Source organism: Paralichthys olivaceus, chromosome 4, assembly GCF_024713975.1.
Source record: "Paralichthys olivaceus isolate ysfri-2021 chromosome 4, ASM2471397v2, whole genome shotgun sequence".
NCBI lineage: Eukaryota > Metazoa > Chordata > Actinopteri > Pleuronectiformes > Paralichthyidae > Paralichthys > Paralichthys olivaceus.
In genome coordinates, this window is record NC_091096.1 from 9,518,445 (window position 1) to 9,538,551 (window position 20,107).

At 39.2% G+C, this 20,107-nt stretch overlaps 1 protein-coding gene across 3 annotated transcripts in view; it reads left to right on the plus strand.

Annotated features, from left to right (window-relative positions):
- Positions 1-20,107, plus strand: part of grid2 (glutamate receptor, ionotropic, delta 2) — a 423,234-nt gene that overhangs the window by 270,509 nt on the left and 132,618 nt on the right. For all 3 annotated transcript variants that reach the window (XM_069523619.1, XM_069523620.1, XM_069523618.1), the window contains exons 5-6: positions 6,958-7,011; positions 16,169-16,342. In XM_069523619.1, coding sequence (XP_069379720.1) covers positions 6,958-7,011; positions 16,169-16,342 — 228 coding nt within the window. The remainder of the gene's footprint in view (positions 1-6,957; positions 7,012-16,168; positions 16,343-20,107) is intronic.

Here is a 20,107-nt window from a genome sequence, read left to right on the forward strand (position 1 = left end):
AGACCTTGTCAAGATGAGGTCTGGTGGCTTTTGTTGAGTGTGACAGCTCTCGGTCGGTGTGGTGTGCATGTGCATGTGGGCATGTGCTCGTGGGCATGTGCGGGCGAGAGAGACATGGAGTGAGCGACCTCGTCAAATGGGGTTTGCAGAGACTGTTCTTGAGCAATCACTGAAAAGAGGAAAAACAATACGAACACACGTAAATTAACACAGACACACGACACGGCCGCAATCTGCATTATTCAATATCGTTCTCTTTCTCTTCCCCCACCAGAATACAAGTGCCACCTTTATAGACTTTGTAGACCACTGGTGTGTGACCGAGGCAGGATCGGACTAATTAAACAGACAGTAATGGAGGTGATTTAGAGTTATTAGTTTTTGGAGCAATCACAGAGGCCTTTGACACCCCTTTGCCTCATGTCATGGTACAGTCCAGTACATCTAAGACTTCATTACATCGACCTCTGTTTCTTGAAGAGCTATCTCCTTTTATAATGTTATTATGTTTAGAAAAGTCACAGTTTTTCCAGCTCTTTTAGATTTTAAATGTGTTGCTTTCACTATAAAAGTCATTATATACATATATACTTATATTCTATTTATATTATATTTACACTTTTCCACAAATGTTCCCCTCTTTCTCCTGCTGCTCTGCCACATTGAGCTGCTCTTGCACCTTAGCAGACAGCACAATCAGGTGTGTAGCAACTGGAGGCAGGAGAAGGTGTCATGTATCAATGTTTTATTATAATGCGTCCGAGATGATTTGGTTTTCTGGTAGTCCATCCTTGTTTACATCCCATTCTTGTGAACATGGTTTCTCAATTTTGATAAGAAGATTCATTTGGATGCAAGGTTGAACTGATTAGGTTTTTCCTGGTCAAACATTACTGTGAATCATGAAACATGACTTTCATGAACACAGTATCTCAGGAACAGCTCCAAAGAATCCTTCCAAATTTTGCATAAACATTCACTTAGATTCATGGATAAACTGATTTGAATGGTCAATGGTAAATGCCACTGTGACTTTAAACAACTTTAAATGTAGTGAATGCAACATCTCAGAAACAACTTAAGGGATTTTATTTTTTCAAATTTGTTATAAATGTTCACTTGGACTCAAAGATGTACTTTGAGAATTTGCTCTTCAAAACTAAATGATCAATGTTATAATGACCCCATATAAACCGCGCTGGTTGGCGGAGGCATACAACCACAGGGCAGTAATTCTTGTTGGTTATTTGTTTTGCAGGGTGATGTGAAATCTTTATAAATGCTACTAGAATATAAAAATTGAAACTAGATAATAATGCTCCACAATATGTGTAATATTCCACTTCCAAATCTGTGGCACTTATGTTGTCAAAATCTCCATAGACATTCATCTATTTCTTTCAAAGAACTAAACTCTTTGTGAGCACACTTAGTTGGATGAAAAAAACATATGATTAATAAATCCATTAAAAATGACTAAGTCTCTGCACACTTTTATCAAAATGTATGCCATTACCCTTCTATTAGTGCATTCCTTTTATGCCTGAGTGGCCTCACTACTCTATTAGATTTATGTTTTTTTCTTTGATGCTAGGGTTTTTTACGACATGGTGCCGAGTGTCACTTTTACAACAAAGTACTCTTCTGAAGCAGTAATCCTCAGATAGAGCACACAGACGTCTTTTTTATAGATGAGTATTCTGGGCTGTGTGTAGTTGCAGTGTATTAGCTGGTGGTCTTTGAAGGAGAAGTTGACTTGTGTAAAAATGTACCAATGGTCCACTCGGCCTCGGGTGTCTATTTGGTCACAAATCATACTGAAAGTGCTATTTTTCATTTTCCACTGCTTCAGTTACAGCTGTCATATACCAGATGTGTAGGTACATGCGTGTTGAGTGAGTTTATGTCTTTATGACAAGCAGCTATCATGTAATCTATTTTTACGATGATGTTATGTGATGCAACAAACACTTTTGTGTGCTATGTGTGCATGCCAGTGGAGTTCCTGTTTATGCATAGTTGTGTGTATTTGCTTGTTTGCACACCATCGGTCCGAACTTAGTGCTCCTCTGCCAAGTATGTAAATCCATAGAGCAGAGCAGTGTCATAATGCACTGTCCTCTGCTTGACATTGTTTCTTTCTAACTTACAATACAGATATGCACACACAAACACACTCATTGACATCAAGACACACAACACACAGTCAAACATGCATGGGACGCACCACGGGAGTCCTGTGAGTGAGGCAAGTGACATTAAGCCTAAATGGCAGTAGTGACATGCAGCAGTTATGATGTATCAGGGAGAAATGCACTAAATGCTCAGTTCATGAAAAGGGAGAGGGGGAGAGTGAATAGGGGAGATGGGCTGAATGGAAATGAAGCAAGAGGACGAGTGACTAAAACTCCTTTGCTTGTTTTGGATAGTGGTAATGTTTTAATGCGTTTTGTAAAAGATTTCTGAGACATGCAAATTAGACACAGTGAGAGGGGTCTTTGATTAGGCAGGCGAGAGTGGGGGAATGAAAGAGGAAGGTGGAGGTTACGTGGCTCACTAATTGATGAAAGGAAGTGCTTCTGTGAGAATAAGGTGCAGGAGTGGAGAAAAACAGAAATTGGTGCAATCATGCTGGCAGCCAGTGAAGATCAAGTAAAGACCATGGTGTTCAAAATACTATCATTGCTGATAGATGGAGTGGAAATCTTTTGCATCAAATGTAGTGTGAATAATATAATATTTATAATTTGTATTTAATAAAATACAAATAAGATTGGGCCTTTGGAATTCTGATAGAAAACTCCACGCAGCGAATCACTTGTAGGATTGTCTCAATAACATATTAATTTTAATTAAAATCTAGATAAAATACGCACACATCAAATAAAATAAGCTCAGATTCCTCAGATTCTATCCGTACTTTCTTTCAATCTTTTAAATCTCAAACACATGTAGAGCAAATCGACAACACAAACTGTGAAAACCGGGGACAGATCCATGTCCCATGCCCACTTCCTCCCCATTACTCTAGTGTATCCATATATTTGTCTTCTGTCTTACAGCATTCAGGTGGAAGAAAGTGTTTGAGATGATAAAAGTAATCCTACTCCTCCTCCTACAAAGAAACACCAATTAATTACAATAATCAAGAACACTTGGATGAAGCAGGTTTATATCAGGGTAATTTTCTGAAAGTGAGTCAAAGTAGGCATAACCACAGCTTTGCAAATAAAAGCAATTTTCTCTGGGGAGATAATGTGGCAGAGGCTGGACATGCTTCTGTTTTTAGATGTTTGTCTGTGTAATGTATGTATGTGTGTTTTTCACAGCTTGCGCTCGCATGTTTAAGCATGACGCCTGGATAGGCCTAGTTTGGAGGGTGGGCTGTAGGCTATTGGTTTGATTTGATCACAAATAGTGCGTGAAATTAAATTACACAACTAATTTCCAATTTGGAGCACTTTATTCAATAGCAACACCCACTTTCCCTCCTTAAGCTTCCCGCATGGTGTACTGAGGCAATATCTGCTTTTGCATTAATAGATTTCACCCTCTCACACACAGCCATTTAAATAAGTAGGCATATAAAATTAAAGACAAACAAAATCATTGGAATTACTCTTGCTCCTGCTGCAATTTTGTACACATGATGTGTGTTTTTGTATCTTTGTGAGTGTGCGTAGTATTGTTAGATCTGCCCTACTGCTATCAAGTCAGGCCTTGGTATGAGCCGCAGGCTTTGACTCTCTTGAAAGCCAACATCACCCAGTTGCCAGAATCAATGATTTTTCCTGTTTGTTGGACTCCTCCAGGAGTGACAGGTAGACCAAGATTATTACAGCATCACACAGTGTTTGGCGGCACTGTGGCCACTCGATAAAGTGTATGCCAGACTGGGGCTCGCAGTGGTACAATGTTGCAGATCAGTCTGAGTTTTCTCTGCCTGCTCCCAGACTTTGAGAAAAGGCTTACTCATATTGACACTGAGTGATTGGATTTGTTCCGGACCACAGAGCCGTTGTCTGTATGATCATCTGGCTTCAAAGGAAGTGAGAACTGGCCAGAGATGAAGCTTTTGTGGAGCTGGTCAGAGAGGTCAGAATGATCTCTGTGGAGGCACGGAGGGAACGGTGCCCAGGTGACTCCTGCCTACCTGCAGTGTTGGCACAGAGTTGAGAACAGTTTTTATTTTGTACATGCAGACAAACACACGGCGCTTGTGTGTCTGTTTGTAAGTGTGTGTGAGAGACAGAGCATGAGAGAGTGAGTGTATTGAACAGTTCAAACCCCTTAGGAGTCATGTCTAGTGTTAGGAGTCTGAACTTTCGCTAATTAGCTTGAAACATCTGTCCAGACGGCTGCCGGAGGGTGGTCATAATGGGAGAAGTGGAAATGCTCACATCCGCCAGCACTTCAATACAAACAAACAAGCAGCGACATTTATTTATTTACCATTTAGAAATGATCCTGCACACACACGCACACTCAGACATAGTTTAGCATTTGCATGTTTAAAAATGACAAGATTTACCCATAATCCTCTGTGTATAGGTACTAAACTCCTAATGAGCACCAAGGGAAAGGACATGGGGATGAGGAACATGACTAAAACAGCTTTCCAAACCTCTGTCCTCTACTCTCCCTCTTTCCTTTCTCCCTCCTACACTGCTCCTAGTTGCAGTTTTTTGCAGTGCTCCAATAGACAGAGACAGAAATGACAAAAAAGATGATGAACCCCCAGTATGCTCATGATTCAAATGATTCCCGGAAAAAGCAAAGTGTTACAGTCATGAGAAATTAAGACAAATATTGCATCCTCTTCCTGCCGTACATTCCTTGTCTGTGTTGCAACCATGTTTCCTGCAGAGACAGTATTTTATAGAAGCCGTCAGAGTTAAAATGAGAAAGTTTTATGGAGACTCTGTGGCAGATTAAACCACTATTAGCCATGCTCCATCACCCTCTCCAGCTGTTGCCTTTTGTTTACGGCTAAAAAGTGTTTTATGACACGCGGTGCTATAGTCACCTCGACAATTATAGCTAATGATATACGAGTGGCACTGTATTTTTACACCGGCAGTGGAGGGGGAGAGGGCGGGGGCAGGCACAGAGCGAGAAGTGAGCGAGCACAGGAGAGCAGAAATTGTGGGATAAGAGGTGCGGCAGAGGCGACGATAAGAAAGGAGAACTACAGATGGGTGGAATTGGGAGGGAGAAGGAGGCAGAAACAAGTGCTGACAGGAGAAAGTCCAAATGCAAAGTAAAAACAACCATATTCCCCTATCGCAAGTAAATTACCCAGATTGAGTGATGTGTCCTACCATTATTTTGTTAAATGTGTGTAATGAATAGAGGTGATTAAAAAGAAGAGAGGGAGCATAGATGATAAATTACAGTGTTATTTGGTTTAAATGAGAGTAACAACCACATCTATTTATTGCTGTTCCATTTCTAAATGGGACCATGCTTTTCAATCTTGTGTTTAAGGTTTTTAATTTAGCATCAATAAAAGATGCTTGACTTACTTAATGTTACTTACCTTGTGCCCAGGTTGGCACTCCTTTCTGGTTGCATAACACTTGATTTATTTCGTGTTGTGAATTGGAAAACAAGGAGAAACAAGAAGGGTGGTTTGAGAAGAAGATGAAAGTAAAATGAGTAAATGTAAACATCATGGTCGTCACAGAAAATGATTGAGAAGAGCTGTTAGACACTGACAGAGTTCAGTGATAACAGGAGAAACAGCCCCTACAATCTGCAGATAGAGCGCGAGAGAGAAAAAGAAGCACCTGCAGCTGTTTAGAGGGACATTATGACATTAGTATACTGATGTACTGCAGATGTACACCGGGTGTGTCTGGAGCTATGTCTGTCTGTGTGTGTGTGTGTGTGTGTGTGTGTGTGTGTGTGTGTGTGTGTGTGTGTGTGTGTGTGTGTGTGTGTGTGTGTGTGTGTGTGTGTCTGTGTATCTCGGTGCAGCACCCTTTCAAAGTGTCCTTGCTGCACAGTTAACAGTGGTGTAGTTACTAGTAAAGAGTTGACACAAATATAAATATTTAAGTTGAATCATTAACAATTCATGCAAAAGGTTTGCTTTTTCCGAGTGTGTGTGAGATTAGGAGACCAAACACTTGAGCACCCATGGGTGAGTTGGTGTGCTGCTGTCTTAAGGCCCTAGAAAGTAACTGCACAATTGACCAACAAAACCCTGGTATACGATCAATGGGAACAGTTTACATGAACAATGTGCATGCACATAAACTTTACAAATCATACATGCATTTCCTCAGAAGCCTTCTTTCTTACTGCCTCACAAATCTGCTCTTGTGTCATGTCAATCCACCAAAGTGCAAGTGCACCTGGCTTTTAATACTAAACACCCCACTGATTTAGTAAGAGACAAAACACAAGTTTTTTTTAACAATGTAGCACAGTCAAGTGGATTTGGACACACCCTAAATGCACTTTAGGTCATTAAAAAGTCTAAGGGCAGGGACACAGAGGGAACGTGAATTCTACCTAAAGGTTTGTCTGACGAGAAAAAAGTTGTAACACTGACATTTAAGCGTGTTTGTGTGGGAGTTTTTGCAGTTACTTTGTCACAGACAAGCATGTTTTGTCATTTCTGCAGTGTTTGATAAGAGATTTGTCAGATTACTTGAGCACCTTTGATACAAGCTACACACTGGGTTTCTGCTTTGCACATTTCCATAATGTTCTTTCAAAAATATTCACACTTCAGACACAAAGAATCACATTATTCAAGATGGAAAATATGTTTTAAAGGGATTTATTTTTCTCTAAAAACAACAACAACAAAAAAACTTTCTTACTCATCTTTCAGCCTGTCATATATTTAAAGCCTGGTTACAATATTTCTACCAAACCGATGATATTCCTATTACTGATTATTATTTTAACTCTAAATGCGACACTGTGTTTTTGTGTGTGTTGCAGGTGGTGGAGACCAACCTGGTGGCCTTCGATTGTCACTGGATCCTGATTAATGAGGTGAGTGCCAGCATGAAAATGATTTATGGATCCTGAACTGGTTGTTCCTTCAGTTCACCTTATTGTTTCAATTATCCTGGGAATATTTATGGTTTTAGATCCAGAACTCCTCTGATCTCTTCGCTGTCCTGGAGCTTTGAAGGAGAACGGGGAGCTTATAAAGTTGTGGACTCTTTTTTTCTCTCACATCAGTTCATCTAATAACACACAACTTGATGACCAAGGACAATTTAGTTTACCTTAGAGAGCACATGCTGCTGTGCGCCACAAGAAAAAAAACAATACAGTTAAGATCCTACATATTTTATGCACACCATTTAAGCCAACACACTACGCATTTTCAGAGACGACAAAGGTGACCTTTATAGAACACCTCTGAATGAGCATAAACACAGATTAGCCACAACATTAAAAGTGGTAACAGATGCTGTGGCAGATTGGTTTATATCTCTGGCGTGATGTGAAAGAGCAATGTGAAATTGTCTTGTAGTTTCATCACTTCCATGCATCATCACAAGGCAAAAATAAACCAATCAGTTGGTTCATTAAATATTAGGATTTCCTACTCTACTTCGCAGAGTGCACAGTTTTTGTCCTGTGTATTTCTTCTCATCCACATTTTACAATCACTGCTTATTGCTCCTTAGAGAAACATAATTAAACCTTAACATTGTTTCTCGTAATTTCATATTGATTTTAAATAGGAACACAACTTTGATCTTGCCTCACGAGAAGTCCCCTTTTAAAAAAACACTTGCATCAGCTACATTTGTGTGTGTTTGTGTGTGAGTGTGTATGTTTGGATGTGTATGTACACTGATAGCTAATGCACTATGTCTTGGTAGCCTTGGGCTTTGCAGTGAGCTGGAAGGACCCAGCAGGGAGTCGGAGCTTCCACACACTCACACACAAACATGAGCTTGTGCTCAAACACAACCTTGTACACAAGAACACATACTGAAGGAGCAACAAAGAATTATTTACAGTAGGGAAAATGGAAAACCTCATTTCGTACAAAACAAGAAATAGTTCAGTTTACTCTGTTACTCTCTCTCTCTTTCAGTTTGATTTTAAGTCATAACCTCTTACAATTATAATGCTGATAAATGCCAGAAGGCCCAGCAGTCCCATTGCTCGCTGCAGTTCTGCAAAGAAAGTTTTTCTGTTTGAAACAAATATTAGCATGCATCAGTAGCATTTCTACAGATAGGCAAAGACCCAGCCATCACCAAACACCATCTCATTGTGCAATGCAGCTGATTACTACACAGACAAGAGAAAGGGAGCACACAAAAACATACATGACAGTAGTAGTAGTAGTAGCAAATCTCTCTTGAATGCAGGACCTGTTCTAGCTCATGATTTCATGCTGCCTGTCTGGTTCTCTCTCTTGCATCTTGCTGCAACGTGCTCTGACAACTTTAGCTTTCTGCATTCTGACCTTTCTGTTGAAGGAGTGGTATGATCATTCCTTCAAACCCACCCTTAAAATATAGAATTTATAAGATGTCTTTTCTATTTTAAAGATATTAAGTGATAATGACACGCTCCAATGACAATGCAGATTTATGTTTTCTAGCCTCAGGAAGACCTCATCCTGCAGTTATTCCACAGAGAACACTACACCTTGATTAACAGAAAGGAAACAATACTAATATGTTAATTAGGAAGCAGAACATAATTAAAATGCTTGAATTTTATGTCACACGGTTAAATGTATATATGTAAATTGAGTAAATATGGAACTTCAAGGTGGTGCAATTAAAATCTTCGTGAAATGAAAAGCGGATGCACGTACATCTTAACTCCTCTTCATCAAACGTTTGAAAAAGAGATTATCAAGAGAACTTATGCAGATAATAAATGAGTGTAATTTGTTTGTTTACTTTCTACATTGAATGCATCTGCACATGTCTTTTACACAATTTTATGACTGATCTTAGAATGGTGGCATCTGAGTCAAGCACAGCCTGACAAGCATATTTGCTAGTAGCTAGTGATAGCAAGTCAACCAAAGAAGATTGCTGCTGCTCCTCTTACAATCCCCAGACTTCATCAAATTGACCTCGCCTCCTAAGACAATATCCTGTTGTGACAAGTGGGGCAGTAAATAACCCGATGAATGCCAACAGGTCAGATCCTTCATGGGCCAGATGACTTTTCTGAGCTCAGATGGAAGCAGAGAAATGGTTCCACTTCATTATCATTCTGTCTTTGGCTTTAAATGGTCAAGCACTGCTTACCTGGCTTGTGCTGACGGAACAGCCCTGGCATGTATGACATCCATTAACAATACAAGGACAGCCGATCATTTGGTTCCGGTTCTCTCTTTTAGAGTGTCAGTCTCACTACATGAAGGTATATATTACCTCAGACAGCCTCTCAGTTTTGTTTTTCTCAAATGCTAATACCTCAGGGAGTGAGGGAAAAGAATGAGCCTTCCACCTGCACATTAATGAAAATGGCAGCATTTCTACCTTTTATCAGAGGTAGAAACGAGGATAGACCGTGTTGAAAACAGCCACTCTGTATTAGTCTCCGACTTCATACAGAAACTGTCATGCCACTCCTGCACTGATTGAAATTGATGTGTTTTCACGATGTAACAATTGAGACTCCACTCAATGGAAGAAATGTGTTCCTCCTGAAAGGCTGTCTTTGTAAACTTTGTTTGGCAGATGGCATTGTCAGGCGGCCTACTGAGTAGTCCGTTGGTACCTGAGTGCCTGGTAGGCTAAAGTCACATCTAGCTGTCTAATAGACTCCCTTCATATTCATTGCATCCTGTCAGGCATCTGGTGTTGTCTACCACTCTCCAGGCTTCCTGACAGCGACCTGCTCTTTGCTTAGTTTCCTGAGAGGCTTAAGATGTCATTTTGCAGCCTGTGAGTATATCTAGCAGCATGTAGGCTGTAACACTTTGTACCTGCTGCCTTTGAGGAATCAATGACGAAATGCTGTCTGGCAGCCCAATGCTCGCTTGGTTGTTAATGTTTTAGCGATGGTGGATTATCACTAAGGAGTCTTATTATAGTTATATATTTAAAAATAAAACAGTCAGGTACATTAAATGCCAGGCCACAGGTGTGAATTTCACAGTTTTCAAGCTTAAGAGTAAGCGTAAGAGTAGAAGCTGTTGTTAATGTTAAAAATCATGTTACTGTTATTACGTCAATTCAAATACTATACATCCTGACACCTGCATTCTTACTGCTCTGACACATGTGGTATTTCAGCCCCTTCATGCTAAAGAGTTGACAGCAATGTTGTTGTTTAAAATATAGCAAGAATCAGTGAATATGATGAGACAAGATGGGGTCATAGGCAAAATGGAAAGGCTAAACACTCTCATCTCATGTTTTTTACCAGGGGATGGTCAAAAATTGTACCAATGACCAAGCATGATGTGAATATCACTTGGGTCGGTGTGTGGTGGACAACACTCCTGCAGTAGAGAACTGCATTTTATGAATGTCTACAGCAAAAATGCTATCTACTGAGTTTATGCTGAGCCCCACCCATCAACTGAGCATGGTAAAATCTTTACCCATCCACGGGCCCTCGATGTGGGTAGGATTCCTCATGGTGCTGATGATGGTCAGTCTGACTGTGACAGACGATCAGATTGCTTGTGTGGAGAAAGCAAAGCAAAGCGTACTGTCCTCCTGTTCTTTTTGATGCAATTCAGTTTCAACTTTTAAAAAATAAATGAAAAATAAAATGTGGATCACACAATTTTGTTAGCAAGCAAACTATAGTATACTCACCTGTGCACTGAAATTCTCTATAAGACAGCAAAGCACTCTCTTATAGAGGATGGGCGGATGGCAGATTGTATAGGGGAATCATCCCCCTACAAATTGTCAACTGGGTGTACATCTGTCCAAATGAATTATACACCATACACTATATTTGCTTTAACTGTCATCTTAGTAAGAGTTAAGAGAGCAGTTTGCAATATGTGTAATAGTTGAATGGCTTAAACATGCGAACACAGCTATTTAGCAAACCCCTTTAGCAAATCTAAATCATATAACTCAGTCACTGATATTCAGCCCAGCTGTTCTCACCTTAATGTTTTCAAGCAGGGATTCGGATTATTATTAAGAAAAGAGAGATTTGGAAAAACAAATGTGGACCATCTAATCTAATGGGTAACAATTAGGAGAAGGGAGAGGGAGATGAAGGACAAGAGAGAGGTGGTGGAGCAAGAAGAGTTTTTTAGGAGAGGGGACTCACTCTTTCTTGCTCTTAACTGTATTAAAAAATCATAAACACCTTCAAAGATCTAAAGAAAAGCTAAACACATAGCTTTAAAATGATGATAAAATGATAAGAAGTCCTAATTCTGCTTATCAGGATTGAAGTTTAGTCACACGTTGTTCTAATGTGGACACAATATTGCCACCATGTATGTGAAGTCCCATGAAGTGTGTTTAAAATGGCTGTGCCTGTAATGTTTAGTCATATGTGATGTCTTCTAGTACTGGTTCTTTGGAGAATGAATGTGTGGGAATATGCTCTTCCCTCCCTGTGGCTTATTATGGATGATGGGGCACTGTACGGTTGTCATAACTCTGCTTTATCTACAGCCAGCAGTCAGACAGCCCCACTGAGGGGGAGTTCACAGTTATAATTGATCATCCTTCCTCTCCCTATCTCCTACTTGGGATGAGGGAGGATGACGATGAGGAAGAGAAATAATAAAGGGCACTCATGGCTACTCATTTTCTCCTGAATTTGGAGGAACTCCACTGCTGACCTCAGTCGTTCTGATGCTCTTCATGACCTTCCCCCCTCCGTCATGCTATCTGTCTTGATCTTCCAGAGTTCACTCTTTTCATCATCATTCTTTTCCTCTTCATTCATTTCTGCTTTTATGTTTCCCAAGGGTAGATGTGCATGGTAATTAGATAAGACAAGATTAGGCCTTTCTGTCATTTTGGCTCTTAACTGCATGATATCCTATGAAAATCGGTGAAACTGAGGGATTCTAATGCTTTGACAACCCTGTCACCTAAAAAACGATTTTCTTATAAAACTAATCCACATCAGTAAATATGTTTTTTGTGGGAGACCACATCACATTTTTGATTGGTCCTTTAATAAGGGTGGTTTGTTGAGTCACAAATATGTTCATACTGAACAAATCAATAAATTATTCACAGACGATGTGTTGTTTTATGCCAAAATATCAGATCATGCAATGTAGTATTGACTTATCTTGAAAATAGCATTATTACACTTTGTTATGGTTATGCATTTACAGAAATAATGGTTGACTTCAAAGACTTCAGACACATGTTTCTTGATTTTTTGAAGTTTCGTTGTCTTACCTACAATGCGGACCCTGGATGTAAATCCCTGTAGGCAGTGTTCCACATTCCATCCACTAGGTTTGTTTAATGGCTTAAGAACATTCTACAAAGCTTTGGATAAAGAGACCCTTTCAAAATCTGCTCACTCCAAAAAGGTGTTTCAGGCAATGAGAATTATTGTTCTTGGAAACACTGAAGATAGAAGGTAATCTCAGACTGCAACCATAGTTAAGGCTTATTTACAGCTGCAGAAGGGCTTGCAGAGGAAGATGGAGATAACTGTTGTGCAGGCTGTGCACAGCTGGAAGTTGCCCAGTATGAATACAGCCATATAAGACTACTGTTGTTGCTAAGCTGGTCCCCTGGAGCTGTTGATATTTTGAGCCTTGTTCATGGCAAATATGATACATCTCTTGGTCCTGATTTCACTTCTTGAATCAGAAACTTTTTGATCAGTTTTGTTTTCCAGCTTATTTAAAAGATAGTTTACAGCAATAATGGGGCTTTATATCGTTTGTTTTATTCCACTGACTGTTCAATTACCATCTCTATGAAGCCTCTTCACTGCTCATGTCTTGTAATGATGCCCGCTTTTCATTTTCTCTTTAATATTTCATGTGTTTTTTAATTTCTCCATAATTTTTCTATAATCCCCTTTGCTCTATGTCTCTCTCCAACCCATAGTGTTTGAAAATGGAAAGGCAGTTGCTGTTAGTCAACAACTGTGTGTATTTTCAAAATTCCTTTTGAATACAGAGTATACTGAAAAATAGATACAAGATCAACCAACCCGCTTGCAGAGGTAGAGGGTCACCTATGGCCGCTGTTACACCTTTTTGAAGCAGAGGTGATACTTCCTTTAAGGCCTTTAATAAACGTTCTAAGAATGGGGTGAATGAGAGGGTGACATAAATTAGGAGCTATTGAGGAAAATTGCCGGAGGTGACAGAAAAAAAGGAAAGGGCAAATGTAATGAGACTGACTTTTCTTCAGATTTGTTTTGTTTTTCAAAATGTTGAACTTTTGAACGAGAGCAAAACAGAGGGATTTGCTGTTCTCATAGGCAGTAGGGTTGAATGGGAATGAACTGAGGGGTTGGGCAGAGGAGCAGGAGGAGCAGGAGGAGCAGAAAGGGTCAAACAACAAACAAAAAACAGCTTTATTCCCCCCACTCTAAACAGATAAGAGAGACAGACGGGATTTGGTGTCACTAAGGGAGAGCGAGGAAGAAAAGGATGGGTGGAGAAGAGAAAACATGGAGGACAAAGTATAAGGGTCAGGGAAGAAGTGCCAAGAAGAATTGAGGATGAGGGATGTGTTTTTGCTTTTGACTCTCTTCTTCAAATAAAACACTAAAGAAGATGATTTGGTGCTCCTGGGAAATGGAGAGAGGCAGAGGGAGGTGATAGGTTGAGGTTGATGGGGACTGCCGGCAGACCGAAACTTCAAGTTTATGTTGTAAACAACTAATGATTCACTGCTGCAGGGTGTTCTGAGGGTTACAACTTACCCACAGCTTCAGCTTTCACATAGTTTGACTCTCTGCACACATCTATCCTCAGGACTGAATGATTTAGTTGATTGTTTAGCTTAAAGGAGAATTTTGATTAATGAGAATGGATTAACAATTAGTCCCCTAAAAGCCCTTAATATAGCAATGAGCAGTAATTATGTCATGCCTGTTTTTGAAGGTTAAATAAAGTGATTTGATTGCACTGTTCAAAATTTTACCAAACCAAACTCTTAAAAATATATGAATGAAAACAAGAATATAAAACACATATCAGCAAATGAATACAATGTTGTTTAAATCAAAGATAGCAGATACAATAATACAAACTCTAATGGAAGAAAAAGATCATTAATGACAATTAAAAGCCATTCTGTTAAAGTTTGTTTTGAAGGATAAACATGGGTTAACATGTGAGCGATAAAATGATAAATTGATAATATGATGATATGCACCTCCATCCAAGGAGTATCCTTTACTCTTAATGTCAGTATGTGTGTGATTGTACGTGTCACATTCATTTTGTCTTGGCTTTTAGAAGGCGAACAGCTTTTATAGTACGCCACCACTGAAAGTCATGTGAAGTGTTCAGTCGTTCTCCAGAGAGACAGAGACAAGGAGGCAAAGAGAACATGACAACAGAAGAAAGATGGGCAAGCACCTGTTGACAGGACAAATCTGAAATGAATCTTTTCCGTGTGTGTGTGTTTGTATTCCTGTGCACTGCTTCGTCTATATTTGTTTTGAGTTTGATCCTTTGAGTGGGGCACTCTGGATAATTCTTGCCCGCCGATGTTTCCCGGCCTGCCCTTGACTGTTTGCTGTGAATCCTAATTTTCTATTGGCCCACAGATCTGCCTTTTTAGCAATTTTCAGCATTTTCTCTCTGTCCTGCATCTCTTTTTTCAGCTTTGTAATTCAGTCCCCTTCAGGGCTGTTATTTCTGCGACCGCTTGGGATTTTTTCCACGTTTGAGCCCAGCAAATAGATTCCTTACTTAGACTGTTTAGAAAGTAGATACTTCAGAGCACAGGGCATTAACACAAGGATAAACCTGTTTAATCCTTTCAGGTCTTCTTCAAGGTGATAACACCCCTTTATTTGGTTTTTTAACTTATATTGTTAATTTAAATCAATTGAATATCTTAGGTCAGTAACTCCATTTAAAGAAAAATAATTTGATTTTACAGCAGAGCAAAAAAAGTGTAGTCTTTGAAAGGAACTGAGTGTGCATGTATGAATCTCAATTCCGACGTAGATTATTTTAAATATTCAGAGAGCGTCAACTTGACTTCAGAAGCAAATGTATATTTGTGCAAACCATATATAGAGTTGGGGCCATTTATCAATGTAATGAATTTCAGATGAGCACAGCTATATCAATGAAGCTTGTATGATACTGCCTCTAATCACCATTTATCACATCCTGTCCTAATGAACATTAATTACATTCAAATAAAATACACCGAGATTAGTCAATGAACTGAAGAAATCTATAATATTACCCTTTCATATTATGAATCGTGTGTGAAGGCTTGTTAATGTATGTGCACGTTCCACAGACGGGGTCTCAACCCTCCCGTCGAGTAGGCTGCAATGTGCAATTGAAACAGAATCAGAAAGGTTATTTTGCACAATGAAAAGGCTCAAAAGCAATCTCATGGAAACATATGTACACATACACACTTAAACTGGGATGTGCACACAGACGCACACAGAGCACGCAGACAATCACTGCACAGATATACAAAGAAAGCAGAGGCTGTCTCAGTTGGTGGCGGTGTTGCCTCCACTGGGGACAATAAACGTCAGTTCTCATTTTGTCACCACATGACCCTCTGCACTCGCAGAGGATGGATGGAGATCCATGGATAGAGAGAGGGAGAGAAAGATTGAGTCCTAGGGCTAAAATTAGCAATGATTCCTTCCCCAAGGTTTTGCAAGGACATGCAGAGTACGTACAAACACACACGTATGTACACAGCAAGCAAACACAAATGTGCACACATGCAGACACACACTCTTTCCATCTGCTGACATTTTCCTTTCAAAAAAAAGTTATTTTTTTAAAAGGATGAAACAGACGATGGTTTTCACTTCATACTGTGGTGATTATGGGATATTGGGCCTAAACAATTTATTATATATATTTGAATATGAATTACAGGGGATTGTAATGACAGGTACCCAGACAAGTTTCTTCTTTCATTTTGTGGTTGTGGTTGGTCTTTTTTGTATTTTCCTTGTCATAAATGTTGGCTATAGGGCCTCTGCTCCCTCTCCTCATCATTCCTGAACATATCCCCTGCTCCTCTGTCCACTCTCTCAGGAGATCTCAGACTACGACTTGCAGGAGTTGGTTATGAAGTCAATCGGTCGGCTGACGTTGGTGCGGCAGATGTTCCCCGTGCCCCAGAACACAACTCAGCGCTGTGTCAAACACAACCACAGGATCAACACTTCCCTCTGTGACCCGAAAAACCCCAGGTCCCAGCAGCTGGAGGTGAGTTGGCTTGGTGATTTGACAGCTCTGCTCCAAATCCAATAAGTTGAAAACAAATGGAGGTGTCATACAGAAAGTAACTGGCAGCCATAAACATTGTTGTGGGTTTTGTGTGTAATCAGCTAATTAGAGAGTTTGCTACCACAGGTTTTTTTTCTGGCATAAAAGAGTTGGTTAAAGAAAAAAGATGGATGTAAAACTGAGAGAGGTAAGTAGGTAGAACATAACAGAACTAGAAATGCACTCAGTGTAGTGTACCGCTGAGGAGCTACACTCCCCTAATGAATCCACATTTCAATTCACTAGATCTAGTGTTCTGCACCAGATTGCACACACTCATAAATATCAGTTCCTTAAATATGTTGGAATATTTTCTTCAAGATCCCCAAATTATTCTCTGAGAAATCAAGGGAAATCTCACAATGCTAAAGAGAGCAACAAGAAAACCCCACACCAAAATTAAATTCAATAGGTTTTTTCTTGGCCCACGTTCCATCCTTCCACCAGGTTTCGTACTAATTTGTTGAGTAGTTATTCCACAATCTTGCTCACAAACAGACAAACCAGCAGGCAGGGGGGAAAACATAACCTCCATGAGGAAATTTGTCAAAAAAAAAAAAAAAAAAATCCAGTTCAACTTATTTGTCTCTATAGACAACTCGTACAGAACATGTGTATTCTGATCATTCTAGAGTTGCAACATGGCAGTTCACTTAAACGAGAGAAGCTTCAGCTCTCCAAAGCTGCAGTGAGGAGCTGTTGTTGTCCTGCTCTGTAACACTTTGTCCTCTTGCAGTTTAATTTCCTGCAGTGATCGAAAACTAACCTTAGTCTAAATTCACACAACTGAAGAGCAAGACATCATGAAATGGGGTTGAAGCACCATTCATACAGTCAGTGATGGCTGTGACTGTGTTACAGGGCGGCTTTGTTCCCAAATAAGAAACATCACCACAACAAAGTGAATGAAATTACTTCTAGAACAATAATAAACATAAAAAGGTTGATGATCACACACATACACTCACATACACTTACTGACTACCTTATTAGATAACACAATCCATTACATCCATTTTCTGACATTGTTATAGAGGTGTTAATTAAATCATACTGTATGTGTTAACACTGAGGTCACAGTGAGTGGTTGTGTTGTTGCATCACATCAACAGGTATTTCTAATACTCATGTCAAATATGGAAATAAAGAAGAAATGAGAGAAGTTTAGTACGACACCGTCAATAACTATAACCTCAGTGATAAACACATTTATGATAATGTCGTCCAACATAGAACATTTTAAAGCTGTTATATTGAATTAGAGTAGATTGTCCAAGTATCCGACTACATCGATATATATCTTTCAGTCATTTGAACTAGTTTGGTCAATTTCTAATCAATATTTGATATTGTTCATATGTTTGATCGGTGCTAAATATCCATTGAAACATATCAACTTCAATTACATAAAAAAACACATAGAAAAGCCAGTCTCATCATTTATTCTGAGGTATATCTACATAAATCCCAGAGTTATATGTTGTACAAGCAAAGGTTTTCTGAAATTCTCTCAATTGTAACATCATGTAAAAACAGTTCTTTGGGTTTTTTCTCAATTTTTTTCAAACCAAATCCAATATACTTAAAAGCAACTCGGCTGTTCCGTTTTTGTCTGAACGCAGGTTCCAGTGTTTTCCGTGTGACATTTCAACATGTCTCCTGCTCCATACGCCTCCATATTCACCCAGCTTGCTGATTTGACATTGTCCTTTATGCCTGTGAGGCTTTTATTTACCTGGAACATTAATCATTTTGGTAAAAAGTCAGCTCACAACCTTGTGTGTGTTTATCTCAGACCACACAATTCATCTTATAGCACGAGCCTGGAAAACACAGTGACAGCTATCCCCCCCCCGTCTTCTTTCACATTTCCTTTACTTAGTAGTTTTGTTGTTTTAATATGTCCCCCAGGGTGGCAATATGTATGCAATTATTATCCCATTTTGTGTGTGTGAGTCATCAAGCTACCATCAAACAGAGCAGAGGAACGGGAACACACTCTTATTTATTTGTCAAGACAAAAATATGAAATTGAATTAATGTGCTGTTGATTTATGTGGATGCACAAGACCCCAAGGGAACACATTTGATGAAAGTTGGAAATACATTGAAAACAGAGACGTGCTCTTAATGTTTATGTGGATATCGCCCTTTCAAGTCCTGGGACTTTCACCCACAGTAATCAGTGCATGGATGCAAGAGAGGATGGTCTTGCGTATTTCATGTAAATTCTTTTTTAATTAAATAAAGTAACAATATATTAGAAAATTGGTAAATATAAGCAAAATTCAGCTTCTTTTATTATTGAAACAGTTGTTGGAAACCTATGGTTGTAAAATATAGTGCCTTTGTAATGCAAACGCATTGTTAAGTCATGGAAGCACAGGAGGCCCTGAAGCATCGATAAATATTAAGTTTGCTCTCTGTGTGCTGATGTGAATTAAGTGCTTCTCAAGTATAAAAAGCTATTATCAAGAATCCAATCCTTCTGAGATATACATTAAATATATATACACAATTAAACGTAATTGGATGTGTGTATGTGTGTGTGTTTGACTGTTAATTATTATAGTCAAGGACAATGTGTTTATTTGGCAGAGAGTGAGAGTAATATTGTGGATTCACAGTTGGAACAGGCTTTGCACACGTACATATTTTGACATCCTGTGTTTATGTGTGTGTGGGTGAATTTGAGAGAGGGAGGGAGAAAGTGACGGATGGGAGAGAAAGACAGTCAGAGAGAAAGCAAGGAAGAGAGAGAGAGAGAGGAAACGGATCAGCTCAGTGGTCAGTGCGTGGCCCAGAAGCCCAATTTCACACTGCACTGAAGCACATCTGCTCGGGCTGACCACACAAGCACCCGCACACACACTTGCACATAATGCTCGCCTGAAGTGCAGAACCCACTGATCATTCAAGTTCCCCATAGAGCAAAAGTAGTCTCACTTAAACATTTCAAAGAAAAAGCAATAAGCAGAGAGAAAGAGTGATAGTCAGACAAAAGACAACAAGTGAAGGATGGAGACAAAACTGCGAAAGCCAAGATAGTTCACAATGAAGTGAGAAAAGTTGGATTGAAGATAAACTTTTGTTTGGTTTGTTTCAATGTCAGTTAATCGTTTGACAAGGATCATAGCATACTAGTGAAAATATCACTCTGCAGGGAAAGATGTTGACCAAACAAGCAAAACTCTGCTGCTGCCAGTATCAGCAGTGTATCGCTCATGTCTGAAATGCATTCGGCAGTAAATGAAATTGTCCACCTCCTCTTTTTAAAAAATAAAGGATAAAGGTCATTTCATTTATAAAATAAGGTAAAATGATATTTGCAAAGACTCAAACCCATGAAGCAAATCTTTTTGATGTTTTGTCTATGATTAATGACAGTAAATTGCCAAACACCATCTTGCCAAGAATAATTACACGGTTTAAAATATTGGAATTTATAATAACACTGTTCATATGGCTTTATTTCATCACCCATCCATAACCAAACTGAAAAATGTTCTTACTCTTGTAAATAATGTCAAACGTCTGCAGCTACATTGATCTCTGAGTTTTTAATTTGTGCTAATATACATCCAGTTATCTTTCTTTATCTACTTTAACTATAGATATACTATATTTAATGTTATAAACCAGCCATCTCACATTTTATCTCAGTTTTTATATTTAAGGGTGTTGAATCCATTTTTATTAAATAAC